At 39.3% G+C, this 26,498-nt stretch overlaps 1 protein-coding gene and 1 long non-coding RNA gene across 3 annotated transcripts; both read right to left on the reverse strand.

The window, feature by feature from the left end:
• Nucleotides 1-1,562: 1,562 nt before the first annotated feature.
• On the reverse strand, nucleotides 1,563-3,675 carry LOC127096650 (uncharacterized). Of its 2 annotated transcripts, none has more exons than XR_007792764.1 (3): nucleotides 3,310-3,675; nucleotides 2,401-3,078; nucleotides 1,563-1,788 (listed from the first exon to the last, which is right to left on the reverse strand). It is a non-coding gene; the product is annotated as an uncharacterized LOC127096650 (long non-coding RNA). The 2 variants fall into 2 exon arrangements; XR_007792763.1 differs by having other exon boundaries at nucleotides 2,838-3,078; nucleotides 3,310-3,661.
• A 3,559-nt stretch (nucleotides 3,676-7,234) lies between these two features.
• LOC127094777 (eukaryotic translation initiation factor 4 gamma-like) lies at nucleotides 7,235-8,546 on the reverse strand. The gene is made up of 2 exons (XM_051033557.1): nucleotides 8,362-8,546; nucleotides 7,235-7,664 (listed from the first exon to the last, which is right to left on the reverse strand). Exons 1-2 carry the CDS (start codon nucleotides 8,544-8,546, stop codon nucleotides 7,235-7,237), a joined length of 615 nt encoding a protein of 204 aa, XP_050889514.1.
• Nucleotides 8,547-26,498: the final 17,952 nt, after the last annotated feature.

Genomic DNA, 26,498 nt, shown 5'->3' on the forward strand with positions numbered 1-26,498 from the left:
CAACTTTTGAGCTTGAAATAGGTGCCGGAGAATCATGTCTGTATGACCATTATCCTAGCCCAAAATTCCCACCGCCCTCTATAAGAGCATTTGGCTTAAACATGGCATAAATCATTATCATGCATAAACCACGTCGTTTCACTCATGCATATCATTCAGCATAACATGAAACCGTGCAAACAAGAAAAGTCAAAAATCCAGTTTCTATTGACTAACCCAAAGCCCAACCTTTGCTTGGCAGGCCACAAAACTCTCAAAACATTACATCCATTCTCAACGGAATTTTTTTTGGATATTTTAGTACTTAATCCTCTTCTAACTTGAATACTTGAAAAGCTTCCACAATTCTTGTATTCGGGTCCAAGAAGATTAAATATGGGCAACTGTCGTACCCCAAAATTTGCCCTCCCCTTTTGTTTTTTATCTAACCTATAACTTAAGATCCATTTATGCTCATTCATATCTCATTCATGTGCATCCTTCAGCCGTGACTAACATTTGTTAACAAGTATCATGGATTCAGAGGTTTATGGTTGATAAAATCATGGCTTTGGTCTGAGGATGGTGGTTCTCTTCATCATATGAGTTAAAACCCTAATTGCCTTATTCTTTGGAACCTTAACTCTCGAAGCCTATGCAAGGTGTTTCGTATGGGCATCTCAACCTTAGTTCTCACCTTTGATTCTTTGAGGTATGGTGTTTAACTTTAATGGAGCACTCGTTTTGAAACCCTAATCAGGGAACTTTTGGTCCTAATATGCCTGGTGGCTTAACTTTCGTCTGGAGATAGTGGAAACCCTAGCTCATTAGGAGAGATGTGGGCATATACTACCACACATCATCCATCACCGAATACTCCATGTGATCATGGGATCACCCATTTAACTCACATATCTACATGCTTGGGATTCCACCTGATTCAAGGCTTGGTTCAAGCATTCATATGTGCATTCTACTTGGTCATTCCTAATCCTTTAATGTTAAGCTTATGTTACCTTCAAGTCCATAAGTTTCAGTGTAAGGCCCATGATTGCATTAATCTATGGGTCCATCGCTTGTCACTGTCCTATTGTGATTCATAAGACGATATAGGTCGTTAATGCTTGATTCATTCATTTGATTTAACTCGTTTAACTCATGTGATTATCATATAATTCATGATCTTGGTGATTTAAAGGTTTAACATTCGGCTCTTAGATAAAATTCATTATTAAATTTAGATTTAGTAAATAATCAATCATGATCATTTCATTCGAGTAATTTTATTCATGATATAACAATACACTTGGTTCATTACAAAAAGAGAAAAGAAAATTACATTTTTTACAAAAAAAAACAATTGGCCAAGATCAACCTCATCCCATCTGCCATTCTTAAGTCATGCATCTTTAGCCCACGTCCATCTCAAAGGCTACTATCTATTTTCATGTTTAAAGATTGGCATAAACCTTCCTAAACCATTCACAGGTTTTCAAGCCATCACCAAACTAATCACACTTTCCATTTTAATTCAAGAATCAACTCATGATTCTATATAAACAAAACCATACACCTTTCATAAATTGGCCAAACTTTCCATACATAAATCCATTCAAAATCGTTTCAAAACCCACCATATAATTTCTACAATTTCCATTTAGTATACAATCCAAACTAATACAAGATAACTTGTAACCTAGGTTCTAATATATTTCTTAAACATTCATTTTCATCCATCATTTTCATGGACTTCATACTTCATATCATCATCTCCTTCCATCCCAAGTTAGTGTCCCTTCCATGAAGCACCTACAAAATGCCAAGAGAACCATAGTGTAAGATTTTCAATCATTATCATTCATGATCAATCATTAGCATTCATTATTCATCATTCATTACCAATCATTAGCATCCAATAATCACTACAAACTATTTGATTTCACAAATTAATTGCATTGACAAACATTCATCACATACCAACAAGCCAATTTCAATAACCATTATGTTTCGGTTTCACTAATAAAGGAACCAATTAATTACTAATGTAGCCTAAACCATAAATACAACCTGCCAACAAACACCAAACGACAACAGCATCCAAATCACACTCACAACTTCTAACTTCAAAAAACCATTCCACAATTCTAACTTCCAACTACTATAACAGATTCATAACCATCTCCTAACAATCATCAAAAATCATATAACAGAACTTCACAGAAACAATTCCAGAAATCCATAACAGAATCTTAGAAGAGAGCTTCCCAATTCAGAACCTTGATTTCATAACCACCCTTCAAAAAACCTTCAACTCCTTCATAGTTTCATTTCCATTTTCAATCTCATCAACATGCTTATTATTTGATCTAGCTAATGAATCACCTTGCTTTCTATGAGAATTAGAAGAAGCAGAAGAAACACCTCGTTGTGATATTGCTTGAAGTTTTGCTTCAATAAGTGAAGCAATTGTTCCATTCAACGAATTCGCTCGAATCACATGCTTTAAATCAGGAAAATTCAACTGAGCACATTCACTTCTTAGTATATATGATGCTGTATCATATGCAATTGCAACATCTTCAGCTGTGTCAAATGTTTCTAACCAAACCCTAGTCCGGTTTCTTGGTAGCCTAATACACTAGTCATAACCACAAAAAATAACAGCAAACCATTAACATGGCAATGATATAGCATAATCCAACAATACACACCAATTGGGCATTGAACCCCTTTTCCAACTAACAGAAATTGAAAATTGATTTACTGCAGAATTTAATAGAGTCTAACTAACAGATTGAACCTAACTAACTATCATACCTCAATTTCATTTCAATGTGAATGTAAACTAACTTTGTTACCTGCTGCCCGTGCTGCCCGATTCGATTACGATTCCCAGACCCTATATAAAAAATCATCCTTCATTCTGTAGAGGGCTGGACCTTCATCTTCAACTTCACATTTCCCTCTTCAACATAATTTTGATTCCTCCATCTTCTTCAATCTCCAACCTTCAACCCTTCATTCTTCATCCTCAACCTTCCTTCAGACCCTGAAGACTTCCCTCTCCCAAAAAAAAACCTGCTACAGAGTCACGAAAACCTGAAATCATTCACAACCACCTGATATCACACAACAACCTTCAACAACTCTATCAATCTCCCAAAGAGTTGAAATGGAGGCATTACAGAGAAAATAAAAGTTGGTGATTGGAAGAGTTAAGAAGAGCATAATATTCGGGGAAGAAGAATTCTCGGTAGGAATCATATAGCAGAAAGGAAAAGAAGGTTGAAATGGAAAAGTTCCATCTAACAGAAGCGAAAGACAACGTACCAATGTGAAAGGCAAACGGATCTTGATTCTCTCTCCATGCAATACACGGTAAGTTCTTCGTCCCTTGTTTTGCTATTTCATGCGCGAGAACCTTGAGGATGGATTACGTCTCTGTATTGAGGTCGACTCGATGAGAACATTGAAGTTGTCTGCGTGTGGATCCTTTTCGGTCGGCGGAAGATTATGAGACCATGGCATCATTCTCCTATGTGTTGCAGGCAATGGAGTAAGCGTACGAAGTTCGTGATTCATGGCAGGAGCCAGAGCGAATTTGATCATTGCTCGTGGTTCTTCAATGGAACTATGGAAGCGAATTCTTGATGTTCATAGATGAATTTTCGACCTAGAAGCTTGGGTGCTCGCGGGTCACAGACCTGGAACCGGGTCATGTTTTTGGAGACTTGGGCCTTTAGCCCAAGTAATTTCTTGGTTGGCACCTCCATTCATTGTTTCACACCCATTGGCCTGTGTTTATGATCAAGCCCACATCTTTTTTTAAACTTTAATTAAGTCATTTTTAATTCTAGATTAATATTAATTATGTTTTGTTAATCTTGATGGAATGTATGATTAATTCTTAGTTTTTTAGAAATATTAGGAGTTAACATGTTGTTAATTAGGAATTAACATTTTTCCGTTGATTAATGCATAGTTAGAATCAATTAGGTTTAGTTGGATTTTATTTGATTTTAGAATTTAGTAAAGTTCTAAACATTAGGTTAAAATCAATTTTAGGACTTAATCAAATTTTAGATTTTAGGTAGATTTTAATCGATTGCATGTGAAATAACCTTTTACCCTTTTAGGGATTATTTTGGTATTTTGGCCATATGATTACATGATTCCCTAGGATTAATATTAACATAGAATTTTAATCAAGTTTTTGACCAACAAATGCATGTTCCCTTAGGATAGCTTGATTAATTTCTAACCGTTAGATTAGGTCTAATTTTAATTTCTAATTTTTTTTAAACCCTATGATTTAAATTGGTCAAAAGTATTTTTGATCAATTAAATCCTTTGAACTTGTATAATCCCAAAGTCTAAATTGAGTGACCAAAAGACCCTTGGTCACTTAATAAGACTTTTTCTTCTAAGTTGTGGAGCTCAAGACCTCAAGTCAAATCTTCGATCAAGGCATCCTCAGTCATACCAAACAGCGGATTATACAAGACAAGTCAAAAGTCAACACTTGGTAAATACAATTCAAATTGTACAAAATGAGCCTTAAATAATAAGGAATGATGAGACATGGTTTCTCCTATCATTTTCTAGAGCGACTTTGCATACGGGGCGTAGGCCCCAGTTATTCAAAGTGTTCGCCCTTATTCATAGACTTTAGTACAATACAAATTGATTAAACTACCAAGTCTTCTTCATACAAAATCAACATCAACACAAGGAGCAACAACGAAGATCCTCCTTCAACAACTTGTTAGTTAAGATAAGTAGCATGCACCATGAGCCTTAAGTATTAAGGAATGATGAGACGGAGTTTCTCTTATCCTTGTCTAGAGCGACTTTGCATACGGGGCGTAGACCCCAGCTATTCAAAGTGTTCGCCCTTATTCATAGACTTTAGTGTGATTCATATCAATCAACTGTCAAGTCCCTTATTGATTCATTCTCCATTCTAATCATTTCAATTAATCATTCAATCATTCTATCATCTCTTCTTGCCTCCTAAATCACCTTGTTTTCAGCCCTAGTGGGCTGAACTACGAAAGCTCTGATTTTCTCATTGCATTATGAGGATACGTAGGCAGGAGAACTCAGTTTCTCCGCGAGCTACCTTATTTATAATCCATCCTTCATTTCAATCAATTTTACTTCTTTTGCCTCATCAGTCACCTTGTTTTCAGCCCTAGTGGGTTGTACTACGAAAGCCCTGATTTCCTTATTGCACTATAAGGATATGTATGCAGGAGAACCCATTTTCTTCGTGAGCTACCCTATTCATTAATCAATCATTCTTCATTCATCTATCAATATCATCTCTTTGAGATTAAATATCACTTTTCCTTGGTTTCCATGTTCATTCTTTTAGGACGCCTAATGAATAGTCCTCCTTGTGAACCAAGAGATGTGGGATTGTCCCCAAACATTTAATTTGATGTAACAGGAGTGGGTATGCCTAGTTTCCTCCACGTCCTAGTCAATACCTCTTTTGCTCTTCGGTTCAGAGTTTATTCCTTCACGGATCCAATATACTATCCTCCTTTGATCTCGAATTGTTTGTACCCCAGCAAGTGATATATTCTTCCTTGCACCCAATAATACTTTCTTGTGAGCCTCATACTCATCCTTTTAGGACGCCTAATGAACAACCTGCCTTGTGAACTAAGAGTTGCTTGTGCTATGAAACCAATTGAAGGTAGAGAGAAACAAGAAATGGGGGTTCGAATTATTTTTACAGATAATAAAAACTTTTGCAAACAAAACACACACAAAAGATAAGCATTCAACAAAGAAGTTTATCCTGGTTCGCTTGAAATTCAAAGTTACTCCAGTCCACCCGGCCAAGGTGATTTCGCCTTCAACAAGGACTTAATCCAATAATCTAGAAATATTACAACAAAAGCGTCTAAGAGAACAAAGATCTCTTAGCTCTCTCAAGTCTACAAACTTCACAAGTCACTTGAGGAAATATTCAGCAACTATTTGAGAATTACAAGGAAATCTTTAGTGCTTCTAGGTAAGCAATTTTAACACAATAAGAACAATAAAAATTCACACTAAGAGCAATAACTCGTGTGAACAGATTGGAACAAGAATTAAAAATATAGAATGAGTTTTCAGTATTCTTGTATGATTGCTTCATGTCTTGTATGAAGATGATATGGCCTTTATATAGTGCGTTGGATGTGATGTCGTTGGTTGAAGCATTTATGTTGATATCTTGATAATGATGGGACTTAATTGACATTAAGTTTGTTGTCCTTTCTATAGCAATTTTGAAGAGTATTTATTTTTCTCCAAATAAGGATTGATACCATATATGGAAACTTCGTTGTTAAGTCTTTAATGTTGATTTGTTGGCGTGAGGCAGAGTGCGCGAAATCCATATCTTCTTGTTTAGCATGTATTATTCAGATAGTTGCTTAGAAGTGATTTATCTTTAGAAGTTCTTGATATGTCTTTGGTTGGACCTTCTTCAGATATACTGATCAGCAGAGTAACTAGTTATGGATTCCTTCAGATTCAGAGTATCTGAGTCTTCAAACGTCAGATGTTGTAAGCGCTGTTGTCTTCAGAGTCAGAGCAACTACTTTGTTTGATTCTAAGTCATTTGTTCTAGACTTGTGTGATGTCAGATGTTGTCTATCAGATCCATTTTCTATTAGAGTCCTACATACTTAGATAAATTCGTTAGGGTACCAATTTGTTTCATCCTTTGTCATCATTAAAACTTAGAGATGAATTATAGACCCAAAATCTTGTTCTAACAATCTCCCCTTTTTTATGATGACAAAAGCTTCGGACTGATGATGAAATAGTGATACTTCAAAAAAATTGAAGTATTTATCTCAAAGTCAGATGTATGATGACTCCCCCTGAGATAAGCAACCTCCTCCTAAGTTATATGCTTAAGAAGGTTTAGATGTTCTTACCAGATCTCCTTAAGTTGTATAGCTTGTTTCTCAGATGTTTTAACTCAGATACTTCCTGCAGAGCTTAAGACTTCATAATAATAGTTTTTAAATGTGTGCAGTGCATTATGAGGATTAGATATTATTTCATCAGAGGTTGTTTAATTTATTTTCCTCCTTTTTGTCAGACTCAAAAAGACTTAGAGAAAAACATAGCAAGGCAAGTAAGGGCAAAATAGATTTCGTTGATAAGAGGAAAGTACAGATAAAAGAAAGAAGGAAAAATATGGAAGTTAAACACTAAGAGAAATATAGAATAACAATCCTAAGTGTGCCTAAGGGTTCTGAGGAGGAGGCATCCTCTGCAACAGCTGAGTCAGCAAATTCTGAATGTTGGAGTTGACAGAGTCCTGTTGATCCAGTATGGCTCTCATAATCTGTTGCTTTTTCTGTAGTTCCTCTAGAGTCTTCAACACAAGTGGAGCAAAATCAGAGTGAGATGACTCCCCCTGTGTCAGATCAGTGTCCTTAGCCTTGGCAGCTTCTTCCGCAATAATGTGTGTTGCTTCTTCAGTGTCAGCCTTGGCTTTGGCTTCAACTTCAGCAGCAGCAGCAGCCTCATCGGCGGGCTTTTCTGCAGCTTCTCTTGCTTTCTCTTCTTCTTCTAAGTGAGCCTTTTCCTCAGCTTCTCTGCGAGCTCTCCCTTTTTCCTCTCTGGTTAGACGAGCCTGTAACCTCTCTCCAGCTTCTTTGATAAAGTCGTTTCTGATTGTTCAGAGAGGCCTTTCAGCTTAAAAGCCTCAGATGTCATCCATCTGATTACTCTATTCCAGTGAATCCTCACTACAGAGGGATCACCACTGATTTTAGAGTTTTTAGACAGTGATCTGAGCTTTTCCACTAAAGACTCGGAAAATAAGATGACTGCTTCTTCTAGAGTGGGAAAGGTGGGTTCAGGTTCAGAGGTGGGAAGGATGGGTTCTGGTTTAGAGGTGGGAGGGATAGGTTATGGTGGTACGGGGATGGTTTTAGTGGGAGGGTCAGATGTTTGAGTGATAGGGTTTTCAGAGGGAATTTCAGTGTGATGTTCAGAGGGTGGACTTATTGGGTGTTCATATGGGGAAGGGATGGAGGCTTCTGGCTCAGATGGGTTTTGAGTGGAGAGGGCGTGAGCTTGGAGTTGCACAAGAGTAGGGGATTGAGGGTCAGATGGTTCAGGTTGGTCAGAGTCAGATGAGATGTTATAGTAAGGTGGAGATAAGGGAGTGGGGGAGGGTGGTGATATGGGTTCATTGATAGTAGGGCCTCAGATATTGGTAGTGTTATGGTGGTTAGATTAAAATGTTGAAGGGGAGGTCAGGGTGGTTTAAAGGTATACGGTTCAGAAGGATTTATGGTGGATGTTGTGGGTTCAGAGTGTGTGTAGATTGGGGATGGTTGAGGTAAGGAATAAGACAATTGCCTTAAAATTAAAGTAGGAGATTCAGAGGGTTGAGACTTACTTGGAGAGGAGGAGGAGACCAGAGGCACAGGTGGTATGGATACAGATGGTTCCCCCAGCTTCTGAGTTTTCTTCTTTGACTTTCTTTCAGATGGTTCTCGCATTCTCTTCATGAAATTGGGTGGATATTCAGGTAGCCAATCCATCGAGAAGTTAGAGATGTCTACCCCTTGATTTTCTAGGTCCTGCAGATAGTGGGTGATAACGTCTAGGGGATTTATCTTAAAGAACAGATAGAGACCATTGGGTATCTTCCTATAATCCTTCAGAGCTTCCTAGGAGGTGTCCAGAGATGGCTTGACCAAAATCTCTCAATGATGCTCATGCTCTTCATATTCCTTGAGTTTAGAGGCTTGCCGGTGTCTACCATCACATCTTCCATCAGATTGTGGGATATCAGATGATCCACCATTCCGCTTTCTATCAGAACGTTGAAGATTATCCTTCCCAGAGGAATGTAGTTTCTAGGCTTCATGTGGTTTCTGGTGTCCCTGACGGAGTCCCTCGGATACTTGAACAGTAGGGATGGCAAATTCAGCTTGAGTCCTTTATGGAGGCAGTAAAGGATGCATTTCTGGTCAGTGTTGATGTAATCTGACGAGTTTGATGATGGGCGATGATGAATAGTACTCAGAATAATCTTCAGCCAACCCCTCAGATTCTTGTGAAGTTCCTTGTTCTTGGAGGATTTTCCTTCTGTGCTCTGCTTGAAGATGGTGGAAATAATCTCCTGGGACATATATTTTGCCATAAGGTTGATATTATAGATTCTTCTTCCCTCTGTCTTCTCCATATTCAGAAGTTTTGCGATGGATTTCTCAGTGATAACCATCTTCACCCCCAGAACGTGTGAGACGATGCAATGGTCATCGCTATCTGCAAATCTCCAGAACTCCTTGACCAAAAATGTGTAGATTACACCATAGAGCCTCTTAAAGTAGTTTTCCCAACCTTTTTTTCTTCATTCCTCCGTGAGATCAATACCATTCCGCTTCATGTTTTCAAAATCTACCAGAGATTCACACAGAACTTCCAGTTTGTCAAAAGGAGTTGCAAGATGAATATGGGTTGGACGTTCCAAAATATGTGGTTCCTTGTAGACTGGAGTTAATATTGCATTAGTTACAATGGTGCTTTAATGGGAAGCAGTTGTATGTTGTTCAGTTTATTCCATTTGTTGAGAGAAATTGTACACTTGTTGTTATTGTAAACCCATGAAGAAGATGAAGAACAAGTGAAGAACACTGAAGAACTTTGAGAGAGGGTTGTTAGCAAGGGTTTGTGTTGGATTGTGAGTGAAAAGTGTGATAGTGGGAGTTGTGACAAGTATGTATACACAATGTTAGCATGCAAAACAACATCATTTAATAGGAACAGAAAACAAGAAACATTTAATAGCATAGAAATTGAGTTGACACGCGAGGGGAAATTAATTATAGCTTATGATGGATGTCTAATCCCAAAAATCTGCACACTGCTCAAGGATATCTCAGTAGTTTGGCTCTTGAGTTCTATGCGAGACAGTTGTCTAGAAGATCCAAGGTCAGACGTAAGAGAGGTCACATGTTGATATATCTGTCTTCAAGAATACCAAGAGATTGGGTCCTGAGGATTTCTGATTTAGATTACTTCTAACTGGTAGAAATATCATAGTCAGATCCAGATGCTAGAAGATTTAAGTTCGAGCCTATTTTGACATTTCAGAGAAGGAGCACATATTTTTGACTCATTTTGGGCAACTTGCCATGTTTAAATGTTTCATAATGAATGAGCATCTATCTTCAGCTAGGGGTTTTGTGAAGATATCAGCCCATTGGTGGTTTGTATCTATTAATTTTAATGTTATTACCCCTTTCTGAACATAGTCTCTAATAAAATGATGTTTAATTTCGACGTGCTTTGCTCTGGAGTGCAAAATAGGGTTCTGGCTTAAACGTATGGCAGCAGTGTTATCACAAAAGATAGGAACATTACTATCATATATCTGAAGGTCTTCTAGTTGATTCTTCATCCAGAGAATCTGAGTAGTGCATAGTGAAGTTGAAATATATTTTTCTTCTGCAGTAGAGAGTGCCATGGTTGACTGTCTTTTGCTAGCCCAAGAGATAAGGTTTCTGTCGCATTACGCGAAAAAACCGGCGGGAAAACAAGAACAACAGAGCCGCCACCGTGCGTTATTTATCCCAAAAGAGGGGAAGGAAACGCTCAGAGTAAACCTGGAAAAGACGTGGTCTCACGACCAAAGAGAAAGGGTAAGGGAGTCGGTTACGCAAGGGGAAGGTATTAGCACCCCTCACGTCCGTCGTACTCGACGGGATCCACGCTCTAAGAAAGAAAAGGTTGCTAAAACAAACACCACACACACACACACTGGCTGAAAGAGACACAAGAAAACAAACAAGACTGAAACTGACTCGGCAGGATATCGCATCCTGGGCCTACTTAGTCTATCAGGCATAGACATCAGAGTCAAAGTAGTTCGGACTGGGGAAACGACACATGCTCGCTAGGATATCGCGTCCTATGCATACGTATCTCCTTGGACGAAGGAGAATCAGAGCATTCGTAGCTCGGCTGACACGCACACAAAAACAGGCAAAGGCAAACGTGGAGCCCGAATGCCAATCACTGGACTTACATCAGCATCCAAACTAACACACGCACACTGGAACCCAGATGCCACTCGATGGACTTATACCGGCTTCCAAGCACACAACAAGAACAAACAGACAACAAATTGCTAAGGAGTCGGGAACTCGAGCCTAGCAATCGTCAAACAACACACACAAAAAGAAAAAAGGTGCCCGGAGAGACCTCGCACGGTCTCCTGCCTACATACCTCGTCTGGAACGAGGATCAGGGCGATGTAGTTCCCCTACAGAGGGGAGAAAGACTAGCCTAACCAGATAACAGAGGGAGACACAACTAGGGAGACTACGACTCGAGCCTAGATGTTATCATGCAAATCATCCCTAAGTTAAGGTTTCCAGCTAACTTGCACAGGAAGCAAGCCTATCCTAACCCTGACTTGCACAGGAAGCAAGCCAAACTAAACCTAACTTGCACAGGAAGCAAGCTAAACTAAACCTAACTTGCACAGGAAGCAAGTCACACAAACACACAAGCACAAGTAGCATACACTATATGCAAACAATGGGCTCAATCAAGGTTAGGTTTTAGTCGAGGGGTCATATCAACCTCAACAAACAAACCTCTGTAACTGGGTTAATGGTGCTCTTAACCTTGACATTGAGAGCCAAGGTGAAGCAGATGAAAGGATATGAGGGGTGTGCCTCATTGCTCTTATCCCTGGTCAGGGAGAGCATTTGAATATCAGAAGGTGTGGGAGTTCAGAAAGTAGGAACTCTCTCCACAGATTATTGACTCGATAGATCTTGGGTTAGGATCTCAATGCTACAACCATGTCATGGGAGCAAGGAGAAGACTCACAAAATAGTGGGAGATAGACTACATATCTCTTATATCCACCAATTGCCTTATTTAAAGGACTTTTCCTGCTTGGGACAAATGTAAACACACACAAGCATTGCCTCTTAAGGAGGACTTCAGACAGTTGCCTGGCCAAGTAACAGGCCAGGTCTTCCAGACTACATGGAGTAAGGAATTATACCTCAATGCAAATTGCTTATCAAGCAAAGCAAAGCAAAGTTCACAAGGAACTAAAAGCAACTAAAGTACCTGAAATCAGTCAAGCACAGTTAGTATATCAGACACAAAGTTAGAACAAACAACATAAACCAAACAGATAATACAGTCAATCAGTTGTGCAAAGCACAAGCTCAAAGAAAGTGAGCTAAACAACCTACAAAACACACAAGTTAGTCCATGATAAAACATCAAACTCAAGCAACTGGTATTAATCTCTTTGAAGCATTTGCTGCTTAACCTGAAACAACAAGCTTAAACATGAGCAACAAGACCACTAGGACAAGCCTAGGGTCAAAAAGAGATAAGAAAGTCAAAACAGCAAGTGGCAAGTGTCCAAAATCAAGTTCAAACAATCAAGAAACAAACTCAATTGGTTTCACAATCATATCATTCATCATCATCATTTTATAAGCAAAAGAAGTCAAAGCATGGCATATGGAAGCTCATAGAAGTCAACAGCAAGACTTGAATCAAAAGCAATCTCAAATATTTCCAAAAATCACCAAATAAATCATGATCAATCACAACCCACAGCATGGTAAGCATGTCAAATTTCATCTCATTTGGACAAGTGGAAGGCAGTCAATGAAAATCAGAAAGGCAAGGCAATTTTGGACATGCTCAAAGAAGTCAACCAAACATGCATCAACTTGAAAAATTCATAAGTCAGGGATGGCATATGATAAATGAATGGGACTAAAACCATGCCAAAGATTAAGATTTCTAGTAATCACATACCAAATTTCATGTCCATCTAATAAGGTATGAGGATTTCACAAAGGAAATGGGAACATGTGTCACACAAGTCAACATTTTAGTCAAACAGGGGAGAAAATCTCAAACAATTAGGAAATGACACAAATAATTCCCAGAAAATTCACATGTAAACTAGACACTCACAAGTTCAATCATGCAAAATTTCAGAGCAATTGGAGGTCAAGAGGCATGGTAAAGAAAATCATGAAGTTGCATATCAATGGTGTGACACAAATTGTCACACCCTAATTCAAAAATTCATAACTCACAAACCAGATAAGATAAATTCACAAACTCTAAACCAAAATCACCATGGATGTGTCTAGTTTGTGCATAAAAAATTTCAAGACCATTAGATAATGCATCATCATTTCACAAAGGATTTGGCAAAAGGTACAAAAAATGGATACATGAACAAAACCCTAGCATAATAAAAAATCCACCCATCCAAAAATTCTGGAAAAATCATGATAAATAAGTAGAGATCCAGATGAACATAATGCAAAAATTCCCATGAATTTTGGATAAAGCATGATTGACTTATGATTTTTGTAAGATGAGTACAAAATGAAATGAATATTGCACAAAATGAAATGAAATACAACATGGTGTAATGGTCAAATTGGGCACGGTGGCATACTTGTAAATATGGGACAATTTAAATGAAACGCTGCGCATGGTTTTGGGACGTGGCAAGCAGCGACTGGGCAGGGCAATGAAACAGTGTGAATCTCATGCAAACAGAAGGCCAAACACGATGCAATCAGGTTTTCTGGGTTTGGAAATAATTAGGGTTTGTAACAGTGTATATCATCATCTTCTTCACCAATCGTGAAAAACAAATGTGCCCATAAATGGAAAACCAACACACCATTCTAATCAGCAGGCAACACACATCGTGAATACATCATCCATTTGCCTTAAAACAATCTAAATAACATGAACTATGCCAAAACAAATTTCAACATCAATCTTTAAACTAGCATAACTTTCAGAATAGCTAACCATTTTTAACGATTCAAGTTCCAAAATGACCAGCATAAAAAGACCTAGCTAAAGCATAGCATGGTTTCAAGAAATTGGAGATTCGAAAACTGACCAAGATTGATGTGCAGTTGAGCTACAATGGTTGTTTGGCTTCCAAAGATCAAAACAGATGCTCCTTAAGCTTCCAAAAGATGTATGGTTGAATAATTTTAGCTCAGTGATGCTTGAAAATGCCCAAATCGAAATCTGCCATTGGTGACCTTTGATGAAGCAGAAATGGAAATTGATGTTACAGTGGAGAAATGCCACTTGCAATAGCTGCCAAATAGTTGGTAAATGATGAAGCAAGCAAGTCCAGCTCGAGCTCTCTTTGATTTTGAGCAGAAATTCGAAATGAATAAATTAAGAGTTTTTTGAGAGAATGAGTTTCTGTTTGTAAAATGTGGCTGCTAGGGTTCTGTTTGGCAGAAAAAGAGCTATATATTTGCTGTTTAGTGTTGGCTAATGAAATGCTAATCACAATTAGCTTAAATGAAGTAAACTTTGCCATTTGCTAAAAATTCACCAAGCTCACATGGGGTGTATGTGCTGCACGAATTTGGGCTTGCAAACATGTCCCAAACAACATTTCTGAACTTTCCCAATTGGCCAAAATGATTAAAAATGATTATTTGGAAAAGTCAAATTTCAACCTCACTTGAAATTAATTCAAGCAAGTTCAAAAAGGCCATTTTGAATGGTGATGTTTTGATGCATGATGATGACATTTTTGGAAAGAGGGGATCAAATGTGACTTGTTGCAAAAAACCCCACCCAAATTGGCCAAATGGTTTGAGAGATATGGCCTTTTGAAGTTCAAAAATTTTGGAGAATGATTTGATCATAACTTGCCAACCATACATGGGAATTGAGTGTTCTTGGACTTTTTGGAAATGGAAAAACAAGATCTTCAACTTTCATGTTGGGCAAAAATTCATTTGAAGCTTGTATCATGATGTAAGTTTGAGGATCAAGACTTTCCATTTTTGGCAAATTCCAATTACAGGTCAACTTTCTATTTTTGGAAATTTCTCGTTTGACTTCAAATTCTTCCATGATGATGTTTGACATGTTATATGAGGCCTATATGGACATGAATGAGCCTTCTCAAACCACTTCCCACCTTGAAATCCATAAAATCAGACACAGTTGACCACAGTTGACCATGGTTGACTTTTTAGGGTTTCTGGTGAACTGAGCCATGACTGATGACTTCTGGGCACCCAATCCTTGACCAAAACACTTCCAAAGGATCCCTAGGTCATGTGAACATGTTGGACCAACCCTAGGGCCTTGGCTCAATGGAGATTGTACTTGTTTGCTTGATTGACTGATCTCCTGACCAGTTTGACCTAACTCTTCTGACTGGCTTGCACTTGAGACAAAGGGACAATGCAATGCTATGCAGTGGACCATGTTATGTTATGACCTAATGTGAGAATGTATGTACAAAAGGTAGGTGCAAATTTGAGGTGCTACAGTTTCCTCTCAAAAATTGACAGTTTCCATATGTACTTTTTCGTTCCAATCTGTCTCCAACGTAATCTGCATCACAATATCTAGAAAGCATATACTCTGATGTTTTCTCATACATCAGGCCAAGGTTAGGTGTTCCTTTCAGATACCTTAGGATTCTCTTAACAGTTGTTAGATGAGATTCCCTTGGATCTGATTGGAATCTGGCACAGAGACAAACGTTGAAGAGATTATTTGGCTGTGTAGCAGTCAGATAGAGAAGAGAGCCTATCATACCACGATGGAGCTTATGACAAACCTTTTGACTTACCTCTTCTTTCTCCAGAATGCAGGTAGGACGCATGGGAGTCTTTGCTGGTTTACTTTCTGACATTTCAAATTTCTTCAAAATTTCTTTTATGTATTTGCTTTGATATACATATGTAACGTATGAAGCTTGGTTCATTTGAATTCCCAGAAAGAATTTTAGTTCTTGCATCAAACTCATTTCAAATTCTACCTGCATTAACTCAGAGAATTCTTGACAAACATAAGGGTTAGTTGAACCAAAGATTATATCATCAACATATATCTGACAGATCCTGAGGTTATTTCTGATGTTTTTACAAAAGAGTGTAGAGTCAACTTTGCCTCTGATAAAATCATGTTCCAGAAGAAACGTGCTTAGTCTTTCATACCAAGCTCTAGGAGCTTGTTTTAGACCATACAGATACTTTTTCAGTTTAAAAACATGTTCTGGACATTTTGAGTTTTCAAAACCCGGAGGTTGATGAACATACACTTCTTCAGAAATATATCCATTTAGAAATGCACTCTTGACATCCATCTGATATAATTTTATGGAATGATTTACAATGAATGATACAAGTAAACGAATAGATTATAACCTAGAGACTGGAGCAAAGGTTTCGTTGTAGTCAATGCCTTCTTGTTAACTATAACCTTGTGCTACCAGTTATGCTTTGTTTCTGACCACTTCTCCCTTTTCATTTAGTTTATTTATGTACACCCATTTTGTTCCAATAACATGGGTACCTTTTGGCTTTAGTACAAGATGTTAGACGTCGTTCTTTGAAAATTGATCAAGTTCTTCTTCCATTGCCAGAATCCATTCTTTGTCTTGAAGTGCCTCATCATAGGATGTTGGCTCTATCAGAGAAACTAATCCCAGAGGAGTTTCCTTAGATACTTTGAATGTAGACCTTGTTCTGACAGGTTCATCCTTGTTTCCCAAAATAAATTTTTCAGAGACATTTAGTCTATTTCTTGATCTTTTCTGTGTAGTTGAGATTTCGGTTGCTTCTGGTGTTTCCCTTTCAGCTTCCTCAGATTCTTTAGTCTTTTCGTCAGAACCTGCAAGTGTTATCTCCAGATCTGCAAGTTTTTCAACTAGCTTTGACTTTTTAGAGTCAAGCTTATCATCAAATCTGACATGTATTGATTCTTCCACAATTTTAGTTTATATATTGTATACTCTGTAGCCCTTAGAGCGTTCTAAATATCCCAACATAATACCTTTTTGTGCTTTTGAATCAAACTTGTTCATATTATCTTTAGTGTTTAGGATAAAACAGGAGCATCCAAAAGGATTAAAATAAAAATGTTGGGTTTTCTTCCCTTACACAGTTCATAAGGAGTCTTCTCCAGAATAGGTCTTATAGAGATTCTATTCTGAATATAATAGGTTGTATTTACTGCTTCAGCTCAAAAGTTCTTAGCCACATTTGTTTCATTGATCATGGTTCGGGCTATTTCTTTGAGAGTCGTATTCTTCTTTTCTACAACCCCATTTTGTTGTGGAGTTCTAGGGCAGGAGAAATAAGATGACTGCTTCTTCTAGAGTGGGAAAGGTGGGTTCAGGTTCAGAGGTGGGAAGGATGGGTTCTGGTTTAGAGGTGGGAGGGATAGGTTATGGTGGTACGGGGATGGTTTTAGTGGGAGGGTCAGATGTTTGAGTGATAGGGTTTTCAGAGGGAATTTCAGTGTGATGTTCAGAGGGTGGACTTATTAGGTGTTCATATGGGGAAGGGATGGAGGCTTCTGGCTCAGATGGGTTTTGAGTGGAGAGGGCGTGAGCTTGGAGTTGCACAAGAGTAGGGGATTGAGGGTCAGATGGTTCAGGTTGGTCAGAGTCAGATGAGATGTTATAGTAAGGTGGAGATAAGGGAGTGGGGGAGGGTGGTGATATGGGTTCATTGATAGTAGGGCCTCAGATATTGGTAGTGTTATGGTGGTTAGATTAAAATGTTGAAGGGGAGGTCAGGGTGGTTTAAAGGTATACGGTTCAGAAGGATTTATGGTGGATGTTATGGGTTCAGAGTGTGTGTAGATTGGGGATGGTTGAGGTAAGGAATAAGACAATTGCCTTAAAATTAAAGTAGGAGATTCAGAGGGTTGAGACTTACTTGGAGAGGAGGAGGAGACCAGAGGCACAGGTGGTATGGATACAGATGGTTCCCCCAGCTTCTGAGTTTTCTTCTTTGACTTTCTTTCAGATGGCTCTCGCATTCTCTTCATGAAATTGGGTGGATATTCAGGTAGCCAATCCATCGAGAAGTTAGAGATGTCTACCCCTTGATTTTCTAGGTCCTGCAGATAGTGGGTGATAACGTCTAGGGGATTTATCTTAAAGAACAGATAGAGACCATTGGGTATCTTCCTATAATCCTTCAGAGCTTCCTAGGAGGTGTCCAGAGATGGCTTGACCAAAATCTCTCAATGATGCTCATGCTCTTCATATTCCTTGAGTTTAGAGGCTTGCCGGTGTCTACCATCACATCTTCCATCAGATTGTGGGATATCAGATGATCCACCATTCCGCTTTCTATCAGAACGTTGAAGATTATCCTTCCCAGAGGAATGTAGTTTCTAGGCTTCATGTGGTTTCTGGTGTCCCTGACGGAGTCCCTCGGATACTTGAACAGTAGGGATGGCAAATTCAGCTTGAGTCCTTTATGGAGGCAGTAAAGGATGCATTTCTGGTCAGTGTTGATGTAATCTGACGAGTTTGATGATGGGCGATGATGAATAGTACTCAGAATAATCTTCAGCCAACCCCTCAGATTCTTGTGAAGTTCCTTGTTCTTGGAGGATTTTCCTTTTGTGCTCTGCTTGAAGATGGTGGAAATAATCTCCTGGGACATATATTTTGCCATAAGGTTGATATTATAGATTCTTCTTCCCTCTGTCTTCTCCATATTCAGAAGTTTTGCGATGGATTTCTCAGTGATAACCATCTTCACCCCCAGAACGTGTGAGACGATGCAATGGTCATCGCTATCTGCAAATCTCCAGAACTCCTTGACCAAAAATGTGTAGATTACACCATAGAGCCTCTTAAAGTAGTTTTCCCAACCTTTTTTTCTTCATTCCTCCGTGAGATCAATACCATTCCGCTTCATGTTTTCAAAATCTACCAGAGATTCACACAGAACTTCCAGTTTGTCAAAAGGAGTTGCAAGATGAATATGGGTTGGACGTTCCAAAATATGTGGTTCCTTGTAGACTGGAGTTAATATTGCATTAGTTACAATGGTGCTTTAATGGGAAGCAGTTGTATGTTGTTCAGTTTATTCCATTTGTTGAGAGAAATTGTACACTTGTTGTTATTGTAAACCCATGAAGAAGATGAAGAACAAGTGAAGAACACTGAAGAACTTTGAGAGAGGGTTGTTAGCAAGGGTTTATGTTGGATTGTGAGTGAAAAGTGTGATAGTGGGAGTTGTGACAAGTATGTATACACAATGTTAGCATGCAAAACAACATCATTTAATAGGAACAGAAAACAAGAAACATTTAATAGCATAGAAATTGAGTTGACACGCGAGGGGAAATTAATTATAGCTTATGATGGATGTCTAATCCCAAAAATCTGCACACTGCTCAAGGATATCTCAGTAGTTTGGCTCTTGAGTTCTATGCGAGACAGTTGTCTAGAAGATCCAAGGTCAGACGTAAGAGAGGTCACATGTTGATATATCTGTCTTCAAGAATACCAAGAGATTGGGTCCTGAGGATTTCTGATTTAGATTACTTCTAACTGGTAGAAATATCATAGTCAGATCCAGATGCTAGAAGATTTAAGTTCGAGCCTATTTTGACATTTCAGAGAAGGAGCACATATTTTTGACTCATTTTGGGCAACTTGCCATGTTTAAATGTTTCATAATGAATGAGCATCTATCTTCAGCTAGGGGTTTTGTGAAGATATCAGCCCATTGGTGGTTTGTATCTATTAATTTTAATGTTATTACCCCTTTCTGAACATAGTCTCTAATAAAATGATGTTTAATTTCGACGTGCTTTGCTCTGGAGTGCAAAATAGGGTTCTGGCTTAAACGTATGGCAGCAGTGTTATCACAAAAGATAGGAACATTACTATCATATATCTGAAGGTCTTCTAGTTGATTCTTCATCCAGAGAATCTGAGTAGTGCATAGTGAAGTTGAAATATATTTTTCTTCTGCAGTAGAGAGTGCCATGGTTGACTGTCTTTTGCTAGCCCAAGAGATAAGGTTTCTGTCGCATTACGCGAAAAAACCGGCGGGAAAACAAGAACAACAGAGCCGCCACCGTGCGTTATTTATCCCAAAAGAGGGGAAGGAAACGCTCAGAGTAAACCTGGAAAAGACGTGGTCTCACGACCAAAGAGAAAGGGTAAGGGAGTCGGTTACGCAAGGGGAAGGTATTAGCACCCCTCACGTCCGTCGTACTCGACGGGATCCACGCTCTAAGAAAGAAAAGGTTGCTAAAACAAACACCACACACACACACACTGGCTGAAAGAGACACAAGAAAACAAACAAGACTGAAACTGACTCGGCAGGATATCGCATCCTGGGCCTACTTAGTCTATCAGGCATAGACATCAGAGTCAAAGTAGTTCGGACTGGGGAAACGACACATGCTCGCTAGGATATCGCGTCCTATGCATACGTATCTCCTTGGACGAAGGAGAATCAGAGCATTCGTAGCTCGGCTGACACGCACACAAAAACAGGCAAAGGCAAACGTGGAGCCCGAATGCCAATCACTGGACTTACATCAGCATCCAAACCAACACACGCACACTGGAACCCAGATGCCACTCGATGGACTTATACCGGCTTCCAAGCACACAACAAGAACAAACAGACAACAAATTGCTAAGGAGTCGGGAACTCGAGCCTAGCAATCGTCAAACAACACACACAAAAAGAAAAAAGGTGCCCGGAGAGACCTCGCACGGTCTCCTGCCTACATACCTCGTCTGGAACGAGGATCAGGGCGATGTAGTTCCCCTACAGAGGGGAGAAAGACTAGCCTAACCAGATAACAGAGGGAGACACAACTAGGGAGACTACGACTCGAGCCTAGATGTTATCATGCAAATCATCCCTAAGTTAAGGTTTCCAGCTAACTTGCACAGGAAGCAAGCCTATCCTAACCCTGACTTGCACAGGAAGCAAGCCAAACTAAACCTAACTTGCACAGGAAGCAAGCTAAACTAAACCTAACTTGCACAGGAAGCAAGTCACACAAACACACAAGCACAAGTAGCATACACTATATGCAAACAATGGGCTCAATCAAGGTTAGGTTTTAGTCGAGGGGTCATATCAACCTCAACAAACAAACCTCTGTAACTGGGTTAATGGTGCTCTTAACCTTGACATTGAGAGCCAAGGTGAAGCAGATGAAAGGATATGAGGGGTGTGCCTCATTGCTCTTATCCCTGGTCAGGGAGAGCATTTGAATATCAGAAGGTGTGGGAGTTCAGAAAGTAGGAACTCTCTCCACAGATTATTGACTCGATAGATCTTGGGTTAGGATCTCAATGCTACAACCATGTCATGGGAGCAAGGAGAAGACTCACAAAATAGTGGGAGATAGACTACATATCTCTTATATCCACCAATTGCCTTATTTAAAGGACTTTTCCTGCTTGGGACAAATGTAAACACACACAAGCATTGCCTCTTAAGGAGGACTTCAGACAGTTGCCTGGCCAAGTAACAGGCCAGGTCTTCCAGACTACATGGAGTAAGGAATTATACCTCAATGCAAATTGCTTATCAAGCAAAGCAAAGCAAAGTTCACAAGGAACTAAAAGCAACTAAAGTACCTGAAATCAGTCAAGCACAGTTAGTATATCAGACACAAAGTTAGAACAAACAACATAAACCAAACAGATAATACAGTCAATCAGTTGTGCAAAGCACAAGCTCAAAGAAAGTGAGCTAAACAACCTACAAAACACACAAGTTAGTCCATGATAAAACATCAAACTCAAGCAACTGGTATTAATCTCTTTGAAGCATTTGCTGCTTAACCTGAAACAACAAGCTTAAACATGAGCAACAAGACCACTAGGACAAGCCTAGGGTCAAAAAGAGATAAGAAAGTCAAAACAGCAAGTGGCAAGTGTCCAAAATCAAGTTCAAACAATCAAGAAACAAACTCAATTGGTTTCACAATCATATCATTCATCATCATCATTTTATAAGCAAAAGAAGTCAAAGCATGGCATATGGAAGCTCATAGAAGTCAACAGCAAGACTTGAATCAAAAGCAATCTCAAATATTTCCAAAAATCACCAAATAAATCATGATCAATCACAACCCACAGCATGGTAAGCATGTCAAATTTCATCTCATTTGGACAAGTGGAAGGCAGTCAATGAAAATCAGAAAGGCAAGGCAATTTTGGACATGCTCAAAGAAGTCAACCAAACATGCATCAACTTGAAAAATTCATAAGTCAGGGATGGCATATGATAAATGAATGGGACTAAAACCATGCCAAAGATTAAGATTTCTAGTAATCACATACCAAATTTCATGTCCATCTAATAAGGTATGAGGATTTCACAAAGGAAATGGGAACATGTGTCACACAAGTCAACATTTTAGTCAAACAGGGGAGAAAATCTCAAACAATTAGGAAATGCCACAAATAATTCCCAGAAAATTCACATGTAAACTAGACATTCACAAGTTCAATCATGCAAAATTTCAGAGCAATTGGAGGTCAAGAGGCATGGTAAAGAAAATCATGAAGTTGCATATCAATGGTGTGACACAAATTGTCACACCCTAATTCAAAAATTCATAACTCACAAACCAGATAAGATAAATTCACAAACTCTAAACCAAAATCACCATGGATGTGTCTAGTTTGTGCATAAAAAATTTCAAGACCATTAGATAATGCATCATCATTTCACAAAGGATTTGGCAAAAGGTACAAAAAATGGATACATGAACAAAACCCTAGCATAATAAAAAATCCACCCATCCAAAAATTCTGGAAAAATCATGATAAATAAGTAGAGATCTAGATGAACATAATGCAAAAATTCCCATGAATTTTGGATAAAGCATGATTGACTTATGATTTTTGTAAGATGAGTACAAAATGAAATGAATATTGCACACAATGAAATGAAATACAACATGGTGTAATGGTCAAATTGGGCACGGTGGCATACTTGTAAATATGGGACAATTTAAATGAAACGCTGCGCATGGTTTTGGGACGTGGCAAGCAGCGACTGGGCAGGGCAATGAAACAGTGTGAATCTCATGCAAACAGAAGGCCAAACACGATGCAATCAGGTTTTCTGGGTTTGGAAATAATTAGGGTTTGTAACAGTGTATATCATCATCTTCTTCACCAATCGTGAAAAACAAATGTGCCCATAAATGGAAAACCAACACACCATTCTAATCAGCAGGTAACACACATCGTGAATACATCATCCATTTGCCTTAAAACAATCTAAATAACATGAACTATGCCAAAACAAATTTCAACATCAATCTTTAAACTAGCATAACTTTCAGAATAGCTAACCATTTTTAACGATTCAAGTTCCAAAATGACCAGCATAAAAAGACCTAGCTAAAGCATAGCATGGTTTCAAGAAATTGGAGATTCGAAAACTGACCAAGATTGATGTGCAGTTGAGCTACAATGGTTGTTTGGCTTCCAAAGATCAAAACAGATGCTCCTTAAGCTTCCAAAAGATGTATGGTTGAATAATTTTAGCTCAGTGATGCTTGAAAATGCCCAAATCAAAATCTGCCATTGGTGACCTTTGATGAAGCAGAAATGGAAATTGATGTTACAGTGGAGAAATGCCACTTGCAATAGCTGCCAAATAGTTGGTAAATGATGAAGCAAGCAAGTCCAGCTCGAGCTCTCTTTGATTTTGAGCAGAAATTCGAAATGAATAAATTGAGAGTTTTTTGAGAGAATGAGTTTCTGTTTGTAAAATGTGGCTGCTAGGGTTCTGTTTGGCAGAAAAAGAGCTATATATTTGCTGTTTAGTGTTGGCTAATGAAATGCTAATCACAATTAGCTTAAATGAAGTAAACTTTGCCATTTGCTAAAAATTCACCAAGCTCACATGGGGTGTATGTGCTGCACGAATTTGGGCTTGCAAACATGTCCCAAACAACATTTCTGAACTTTCCCAATTGGCCAAAATGATTAAAAATGATTATTTGGAAAAGTCAAATTTCAACCTCACTTGAAATTAATTCAAGCAAGTTCAAAAAGGCCATTTTGAATGGTGATGTTTTGATGCATGATGATGACATTTTTGGAAAGAGGGGATCAAATGTGACTTGTTGCAAAAAACCCCACCCAAATTGGCCAAATGGTTTGAGAGATATGGCCTTTTGAAGTTCAAAAATTTTGGAGAATGATTTGATCATAACTTGCCAACCATACATGGGAATTGAGTGTTCTTGGACTTTTTGGAAATGGAAAAACAAGATCTTCAACTTTCATGTTGGGCAAAAATTCATTTGAAGCTTGTATCATGATGTAAGTTTGAGGATCAAGACTTTCCATTTTTGGCAAATTCCAATTACAGGTCAACTTTCTATTTTTGGAAATTTCTCGTTTGACTTCAAATTCTTCAATGATGATGTTTGACATGTTATATGAGGCCTATATGGACATGAATGAGCCTTCTCAAACCACTTCCCACCTTGAAATCCATAAAATCAGACACAGTTGACCACAGTTGACCATGGTTGACTTTTTAGGGTTTCTGGTGAACTGAGCCATGACTGATGACTTCTGGGCACCCAATCCTTGACCAAAACACTTCCAAAGGATCCCTAGGTCATGTGAACATGTTGGACCAACCCTAGGGCCTTGGCTCAATGGAGATTGTACTTGTTTGCTTGATTGACTGATCTCCTGACCAGTTTGACCTAACTCTTCTGACTGGCTTGCACTTGAGGCAAAGGGACAATGCAATGCTATGCAGTGGACCATGTTATGTTATGACCTAATGTGAGAATGTATGTACAAAAGGTAGGTGCAAATTTGAGGTGCTACAGCTGCCCCTATTCAATCAGCTGGGAACCCGAATGGATGAGAGCAACGGCTGTCAGACTTTCAGGGTACACAGGGATTGAATACCAAAGAACCGTAGAAATTTGCACTCTGCTGGGAAAATAATTAACAACGCCTGTCATAATCGGCAAAGGAACAGTCTTGAAACAAGAATCCGTCTGGAACGGAAAAAGTCGGCCTGATCACCGAAATAGTAACGTCGACCTGGATACCAAAATAAATGGTAACGCAGGGATAACCATGGCCTGAACACCACACGTCCGCTGGGGATTATTATCTCTCCTTTTCATGCTTTTCTTGAACCCCGAGATTTTCTTTTGCGCAAATGATCCCCGATCGCTGCAGTTGAACCCCAACATCTTGTTTTGCCAAAATAATGAACCCCATTCTCCAATTTGAACCCCAGTCGCCTGACGATAACTCGCGATCGCCATTGTCAACCCCATTCTCCAGAAAATGCCGCAACATCTCCCTTTCTCCATTTGAACCCCGCTCTCCAGAAAATGCCTCAACATTTCCCTTTCTCCATTTGAACCCCGTTCCCAGAAAATGCCTCAACATTTCCTTTTCTCCGTTTGAACCCCGCTCTCCAATTTCTCGTGATGATTCCGCTGGCAACGTCGGAAATAACACCAACACCACTCTGAGGGCGACATATCAGAGGGTATACCTTCACAAAAGGAAGGTAACATGTGCGTCTCTTCCCCGGAAGACACCTATAACGACCTCCATTGGCCTCAGCCAAAGTCTAAGGTGACACATGAACAGAAGATAATCCTGAGGACCTCATCCCGGATATAATCTTCAACTCCAATCTCCATTTGAACCCCAGAAAATGCCTCAGCATATACTCTTCTCTGATTGAACCCCGATCTCCAGAAAATGTCGCAACACTTCCCTTTCTTCATTTGAACCCCATCTCCAGAAAATGCCTCAACATCTCCTTTTCTCAATTTGAACCCCGGAATCGCGCTAATCGCAATTATTTCCATCTCTGCTTGACAGAAAAATTTCCTCCAATATCGCACTACTGGGGAACATTGCTGATCTGACGTCATGATGCTAGACTCCTCAGAGTAACATCTTCCAATCGCTGTCTCGCACGACAGAAAACTCCTCCAGTATCGCACTACTGAGGAACACCTCTGATTCAAAATCAAGATACTAAACTCCGCGGAGCAACACCTTCACTTCTGATAAAACCACCTCTCAAACGGTAACCACGGCTTGAGCCCAGCTTATGCGTGCAATATGATGCATGATTGACTTTTCTGCGTAATGCTCCATAATTATGGAAATGCTACGCGATTTATTATGCAATATGCTATGCTTATTCTTCATGGTGAATGCATAAAAAATGTCCCCCTCAAGGGACTCTCCTGGGGAGCTCGAGACACTCTGCTGAGGAACTCGTCAATACTCCGATTCCACCCTACTGGGGAATGACGCTGCTGTTGGGAAAAGGTAACCCTTGCTGGGAAAAGCCTCCTTTGCACCCAATCCGCTTGGGGAATTGCTGGGGGATAGGAACCACCAACACTCGGTGGGGATACCTCGATCTTTGACTTGCGGGGGATATACATCCCGACTCTGCCTTGGGAAACCCTCACAGTTACCTGACGACTTCACTGGGAAAATGCTCATAGATACTCTGCTAGGAAACAGCAACCTCCAGGCCTGGCAACTGGGGAAGCATCGATCTAAAACCTACTGGGGATAACCATCCTGACCCTGCCAGGGGAAACGAATGCTACTCCGCTGGGGACAACCCATGCAATCCACAGGTAGAATCAACTCAGCTGGGGATGCAGATATCAGT

This window comes from Lathyrus oleraceus, chromosome 6 (assembly GCF_024323335.1).
Source record: "Lathyrus oleraceus cultivar Zhongwan6 chromosome 6, CAAS_Psat_ZW6_1.0, whole genome shotgun sequence".
Classification (NCBI taxonomy): domain Eukaryota; kingdom Viridiplantae; phylum Streptophyta; class Magnoliopsida; order Fabales; family Fabaceae; genus Lathyrus; species Lathyrus oleraceus.

Coding starts and splice junctions, on each gene's coding strand:
- LOC127094777 (XM_051033557.1), bottom strand. CDS start 8,546: ATGGATTGGCTACCTGAATATCCACCCAATTTCATGAAGAGAATGCGA. Junction 7,665..8,361: donor TCTCCTACTTTAATTTTAAG/GCAATTGTCTTA, acceptor CTGAACAATCAG/AAACGACTTTATCAAAGAAG.